General features: G+C 39.8%; 1 protein-coding gene across 6 annotated transcripts in view; it reads right to left on the reverse strand.

Annotated features, from left to right (window-relative positions):
* The window catches only part of RUNX1T1 (RUNX1 partner transcriptional co-repressor 1), a 116,411-nt gene that overhangs the window by 33,270 nt on the left and 75,541 nt on the right, over positions 1 to 7,600 (reverse strand). For all 6 annotated transcript variants that reach the window (XR_005826877.1, XM_040586824.1, XM_040586822.1 and 3 more), the window contains one exon: positions 5,246 to 5,427. Coding sequence is in view for 5 of the 6 variants with exons in the window: in XM_040586824.1 (XP_040442758.1) it covers positions 5,246 to 5,427 (182 nt within the window). In the remaining variant the exon portion in view is untranslated. The remainder of the gene's footprint in view (positions 1 to 5,245; positions 5,428 to 7,600) is intronic.

A 7,600-nucleotide genomic window follows, 5' to 3' on the forward strand; every position in this document is an offset into this window, starting at 1 on the left:
ACAACTTCCAAAGCCTCATCAGAACAGGAATCACTGGCAAATTTACTACATCTGAATATAGTAATTAAAAAAAAAGTGCTGCAGAGTTCCATAATTCACATGTCCTGAACTCAAGCTACTATTCTGCTTCTGATCTCAGTCCTACTCATTCTTCCAGGTCTCACCCTCCTTGGGACAGCAGCACGTCCCCCGGTGCCTGAGGAAGGAAGCACTCCTGTTTCACAGTGACTGCCAGACCCATGTGAATACTAGTTCCAAATCCCAAACCACCACAGTTTTCATCTGATTTTTACCCGATCCACCTGATTTTGCAAATTTTCATTTCAGTTTTATGTTATTGCAATTTAGGGATAATTTCCTGGTAGGAAATCTGACCATGCAAAACTACCTTGGCTGGAAAATTTTCACCTTATCAAGACTATTACAACAATTTCAAAGAACACTGAAGTCAGCTTGCAAGAAGCAGGCAATGCTGGTCATCTGCTGTTTGTCAAGATGCTTTGATTTAAATTGGACTTCCACCAATAAAGTCTTGATGACCAAACAAGTGATAATGCATTGCTGGAATAGAACACTTCTTTATGATACTGTGTAACAGAAAAGATTTATATTGCCTTACTAACAGTTCATATTAAGACAATAATTACACATGGCTTACAAGGAACATAGCTATAAGAGGTCTGAGCAACCTGTATCTTATTAAGATGTGGAGGAGCTTATTCAAATAAGAAAATTTACCTAAAAGAATTATCAAAGTCAGCCTCTGTGCCCAGGTACCTTTAACATCAATTCCTTGTCAGGAGTGCTAAGGGTACAGCAAGCGCAGCAGCACTTTCTAAAGTCACCAAACAATTATGGCCACTTTTGTTTTCTTCTCACTCAAAAATAGAGCTGTTCTAACAGATTTTGTGGCTCTCCTATATCCACTTTCCAGGCAGCTGTCATAAACGTGGAGTCACTATATGACAAGCTCATGTGCCATACAGCCCTTCCCAGCAAGCTCAAAGGATAACTAATTAGCAAAAAGTCTTTTGTGGTTAACGTATTTAAAATCATGTTATTTTTAACCAAGCATTCATTCACCAAAATAAAAACTCACATTGGTCCAAGTTCCTTTGCTTTACTACAGTAGAATGTAAACTCCAAAAGTTGTAAACAAAATATAGTGAACACTTTGTTCATGACATGTCATGAACAAATTACCAAAATGTGTTGTCTCCTCAGGTGTCAGTTTTTCTCTCTTGCAGTGACTGATGGTTCCCAGTGTTATTACAGAAACAGATTGATCTTTTTAATGAGCTAGTTTAATAGACTCCAAAATCTCACCGTGGCTGCTCATCCGTGTCAGACCATATGCACCAAGAAAACATTCAGTAAAACATGAAGCTCTGCTGTCAGATTGCTCCATAAAACCTCACATACAGTAGACTTGGATATGCAGATAAATAACCAGAATTGGAAAATGCATATGCAAAAAAGGTTCTGAAATTATAAGCAGAAAAAAAGTACTGTATATGGATTTTGTTTTAAAAAAAATCATGAGGTGGATGTGGTTATGTACAACACAGACGTTCCACTTCCTTTGCTAATCCCTCACTGTATTTTCCCTCTATTGGAATCAATGGTATGCAGTTATCCATGCTCAAAAGAAAAATGTAAATATGGAAAAATGTGTGTGTGTGTGTGCGCGCGCGTGCACATGTGTTTTTTCTAATATCTATGTGTATGTAACATATATACATACACACATATACATGAGATAGATACATATATATATATATATATATATATATATATATATATATATATATATATATATATATATATAACATGCACGTTACATACAATGTCGATAGATACATACCCTATCCCTTGGGAAGTGCAAAGTTTTCCACAATTTACTTTAGTGGGAGACGTATCTCCAATCAAAATTATTCCAAGTGCATTTAATTCCCCTGGAAAGATGTTGCCTTGTAGTAATTTTTTTCCATATTCTAGCAATAGTCACAGCAAACCCTCCTCTTAAAGGATGTCTCATATCTTCCACTGTATTTTTATTAACATATTTGAAAACTACTTAGATACCTAAACAAAAGGTTTCTCTGTTTCCAGATGTTTCCTCCTGCTCCTCTGTAAACAATTAAAATAATTAATAGTGCAATGAGTGTAAAGTCAGACAAGTATTTGGTTTCAATACTCACTCGGTCTAGGCATGCTCTGACTCTGAGGACAGTTTTTTGTGGTTGATTTACTCACATTACCCAAATTAAAAGGTATGTAAACTCCCATTCAGTAAATTTAAGAATCTTTCAAACAGGATTTTGTTCTTTTTACTAAATCTGTAGTACAAATGTTCTGGAGTGCATGAGAACTCCACTTAACTTGGTTCAGCCAAATCTACCATATCAGTTTATGTTTTTCTGTACAGTTTTAATCATAGTCAATGGAGAAGTAGGTGTGACTAACAGGCTGATACTGCAAAAAAACCCTTATTTTTTAAGCTCAAGGCACCATTCCAATAGGTGAGCTGGGCAGTCGTCTTTTTCCAGGTCTTTCATGACAGTGAAGAATCTCAGGGTCAAAAAAGAAAGGATGGGGTTTTTTTGGAAACATCACGGAACGTAATTTCAAGCAGCGATTTCAAGCTGCCAGTTGATAGCTCAGAGAATGCGGGCCAGTGGGACACCCCACCATTACAGTCCCTCCCTGGACCCTGGGAATTCGAACACAGGGTCTTACCCACAACACTGGAAGTTAAAACTGTCTGCCCTTCACCCCAAAAGCTGTATTACTACCTGGACAGGAACGGAAAGCTCCCCAAACTGGATGGAACCTAAGAGAGACTTCAGCTGTGAAACCAAAGGTACTTGCTAGCAAACAGAGTCTTCTGAGTTTCAAAAGCATCTATCTGTTTTAACTAAAAAGAAACACTGCGAACAAAATTCATAAACCAGACTTAAATCTCTCTAGGCCTGGCCCTCAGTTTTAATTAAAAGATGAAGGCTGAATTTAAAGTCCAATATTATTCTGATCTGATGGTCCCCTTATGGGCTACTCCTATGTCCTTTTTGCTATAAGACTAATACAGGGTCTTTTCATTACTAATACCTGCACCACCCATCCCCTCTCATGCAACCAGGTGCAAAGGTACCATAGGTGAGACCGTACTTATTACAAAATAACTGAAATGCAACACTGTCAAACTGGATCTCAAAGGGTAGGCGAATCATTTCAGAATGCTAAGGAAGAAAAATAAGGGAAATATTGTATTGTCCATTTCTCCTTTATGGTCTTATGCAAGAAGCAAGTAATACTGCTACTAACTGGAAAAAAAAAAACTAAGCTAGGAAGGCACATCCCTCTTTTCCTCAGTATTCTTTCTCAAGCATGACCTCACAAGGTTATGAGATAATTTAATGTGTGTCTATCCACTTGCAGGAAAAACACTGTGTCTGCTACTGACACTGGACTACAACATGCTGAACAAGATGCACTAGATTTTAAGAGGCCTTTTTAATAGATGTTTTAGCACACTACTCTGCAAAGACTGAGGATTTGCAGCAGAACTGCCCCAGGGAGCTAAATTTTGGCTTTGGAAATGTTCTCTCTTTGCATGGAGTTAGACACTGCATGGAAAACGTCTGAAAATTAATCACCTTTCTTGCATGCAGTTAGCTTTTATGTTAACACTGATGGCTGTTTCAGTTTGGTCTAGTTGTCATGGGAAAATGGTGAAAAGAGGGTACACAGAAAAGCGCTTCTCTGTCGGTATCTTTATTTTATTGCTGGTCCATTGTGATTTCCCTAAAACACAACCTAAAGCCAGCTAATTTCAAATACTTTCACATTTTCATCTATCTAATGGCTACGTTACATTAATTTTCACTTCTGGATATATGAAGCTTCTGAGTTTTACTATGAGCTTTCAGACTTCATTTTCTCTTTGTTTTTGTGCTGTCTTGGCCTGTCCCTACACATAACTGTCACCTGTATAAACTTGCAAGCCTTCTTGACTTTGAAAATCTTCACCTTTTTCATCTAAAAGATAACTAGGGACACTTGCCATGTTTTAGGTATGCAAGTAGTGGCATCTGGCAGAACAGCGTTATAAAAGTTTTCCACATTATAAAAAGCATGGCAAACAAAACTAAGAAAAATCCAGCATTTGGGCCTCCCAAAGGTAAAACGTACATGCTAGCTGAATTTCTATAGCTATCATGGGAAGACAGCTAAAAATAAATAGCCACAAGAATAATTTTCTTGTAACACTAAACAAAGAACTTTATTCAAACAAGAAAACCTGTTCCATATCCCTAAAGCTACAGTACTGCGCACACACACTTGTTCATCCTGTTTCTGCACAGACTCGTTCTCAGCTCAACAACAAAACAGATTTCAGTGAACATTTCTCCTGTTTGGAAGAAATATCTTTATGCATATTGGATAAATGGATATAGAAACATGGTACAGCAGGAGTCAAAGCCCTGACTGCAGTCTGGAGTTTGCCTCGTAGTTCCCAGTGTGAGTGCCTAGCCACTTTCCCCTTTTCTTAGTCCAAAGCAAAGGACTTGCATGTGGAGCTGGACTGATCTGCTGCTCATCTCGTACTACACAAACTAGTAGGGTACTGGCTAGCCAGTATGACTTCTACGTCGATATGACCACAACGTCTCCTCAGGCGATTTTGCCGCCTGCATCGGTCTGTGCATATACTGTATTTACATACACAGAAATACATCTGTACATGTATATTTAGCTGTATATATGTACATATACGTACACATGCGTAAGCAGGACCCGTTGTGACAGGACAAGGGGTAATGGTTTTAAAGTGAAAGAGGGTAGATTTAAGGAAGAAAATTTTTACAGTGAGGGTAGGGTGGTAAAACACTGGCACCCAGAGGGGTGGTAGATGCCCCATCCCTGGAAACATTTGAGGTCAGGTTAGATGGGGCTCTGAGCAACCTGATTGAGTTGAAGATGTCCCTGCTCATTGCAGGGAGGTTGGACTAGATACAGTTGTAAAGGTCCCCTCCAACCAATACCATTCTATGATTCCATACACACATCTACCAAGCAATCCGGCTGTTGCATAGCTGTAATGAAGGTAGGACCTGCAACCAGGAACACCCTGCAAGTTCCCCCCAGGCACCTGCGCGCGCGCTCCCCCCTTGCTACTGGAGCTCAGCACATTCCATCCATGGGACATTTCTGAGCAGGGCGTGAAAGGCGCGGTGGTGCTCACCTGTCTGGAGTTCGCCTCTTCCCGTTTTCGTTCACATCGAGAAGCAGCTCTGAGGAGTCAACAGGTGAGGTGGTGCTGGCATCCAGAAGCAGCTGTTCGTGCTGGGCGAGGTACTGGGCTGGGTTCTGCTTGGCTAGCCTTGCACAGTGCAGCAGCTCCCGCTGCAGCAGGGGCAGATTGGCCTGCAAGAGCATTGCACATGTTAGGAGGGCAGTCTGCAGGCAGTTTCAACAGAGATAAAGCAGAAAAGTCAGAAACCAAAAGAAAGCCTGCTCTGAGATGAACCTAGTGCAAGCATCCTCAGTTAGGTTTGTTGTGGTTAGCTGCCTGAAAGCAGGCAACCTCCTTACAGGGTCAGGTCATGGCTGTGGCGAGTATGCATGGAAGGATGGGACTTAACTGAAAATGGAAAAGAAAACTGCAAATGCTGTGAGAAAACCAGACCTGAGTTCCACATCCTTAAAGAGCATTGCTCTGGCTGACTTCATCCCCTTACTATGCAAAACCTGAGTTCCTATGGAGCAGCAGTTTTCAACAAGTGGCAAACCTTCTTCAACATTTTAATATTTCCAATATTTTAAAATTTTCGGTATTTTCAATACGTTTCCCATTCAGATTGCAGTTAGTACTTATAAAATTGTTCGAAACCATAGGATCTGCAGCTGTGTAAGTTGCCTCAGTCACCATCCTTCAAGGGCCTTGGGGACAACAGGATTGCCCTCGGCTTTCCTATTACACTTGCAGTTACATATTAAGATAAAGATTACAACAAAATCTCATGTTCCAGAGCTTCAGTTAATCACCCAGAGGGCTATGGCCCTTCTCCTAGCCAGATGTAGCTTGTAGTATTTTCAGCCTTCCTCTCAGGGCCCAGTGGGACTGTGGTCATGGGTTGGAGAGTACCAGGACTCAGACACAGAGAACTGAAAATGTTCACTGATCCCTGGGTGGCACATTTTGTTTGTCTGCTGGGGTCATACTTAGTCATACTTCTTGCCAGCTTTGGAACCAAGGTGGAACTGTATGTCCTTCCCCTCAGCGGAGATCGCTACACATCCTGGGAAATATTCCTTTCTCTGCAGCATATGTATGCATCGATACTAAGATAGTCCAGTCATTTCTTGCCTACTTATTTGTGCCATAAGGTAAAGTTCCCCGATTCCTCTTGTTCCATGCCTAGTGGACAATGACTTGTTGCCTGGGGATTTTCGAGTACTGAATTAAATTTCATGACCTTTAGTAACCAGAGATAAGACAAAGAACTCCAACAGCCCCCTTTGCTTTTGAAATAACTCCCACGGAGGAAAAAAAAATAATTGAAAAATATTTCTGAAGCTAAAAATGTTCTGAAACTAATGTGCAGGAAACTAAACACAAAAAGCAGATGTTCTGGAATGTTTTGAACACAGGATCTTGGTAAATTACTTTGCTAGCATTATAACAATGGCAAATGCTCCAGCACCTGTTGCAGTACCATAAGAGTAAATCAATCCACTGTGCAACAGAATAGTGTCAGTACATATGAACTTGTCAATAGTGGGGAAAAACCCAGCAATTCTTATTCATCTTAGGATGGGAAGACAGCCACTTGTGGAAGATGAAATCTTTTCAGAAATCCACAGAACACAAATATTTTGGGAAAGTACCAATGAAATATCTTCTTTCGGTTATTAACTGTCACATTTTTGTCCAGGGCTACCATGTAACACAGAGAGAGAGATTGAATGCTTTTGTGAGCAGGGGTTTTCATTTGTTTTAATTTCACTGTTATTCTTTAAAAGGTCACAGAGAATAAAAGTCAAGACACCCAGCTACCTAAACTGCCTCACACAGCAGAAAACAATTGGAGAAGTTGACATATATTTACAAATAAATAGCTGGAGGAAATAATAGGATCAGACCTAGGATTTTAATAGTAGTGCATACTTCAAAGTGATCATATATACCATATATGATATAGTGCATATATCATCACATCTCAGCATGCCTGTGAGGTAGAAATGTGAAGTCCCCACTTTGCAGCTGAGTAATCAAGGAAGAAACCAACACATTCACATTCCTTATCCACTATCACAAACAAAATGGGCCTGTTTCATACATGGGCGCTCCTGGCTTGTGGAGACAACCAAATTTTTAACTCTGAAGTTAAAGGTATCCTTTATTCTGAATGGCTTGAACATATGTTCTGTGCATAGAACAGACATGTAAAACTTTTCATATGTTTATTAAACATTGATCTATTCAGTTTCTTAATTTTTTAGAATTTCTTATAGAAAACTATGAATGACCTGCCTCATAATTTGGGTTTATAATGAATGGCATCAAGCAACATTTGGACAAAAATTCAAACTGAAG

This window comes from Falco naumanni, chromosome 3 (genome assembly GCF_017639655.2).
Source record: "Falco naumanni isolate bFalNau1 chromosome 3, bFalNau1.pat, whole genome shotgun sequence".
NCBI lineage: Eukaryota > Metazoa > Chordata > Aves > Falconiformes > Falconidae > Falco > Falco naumanni.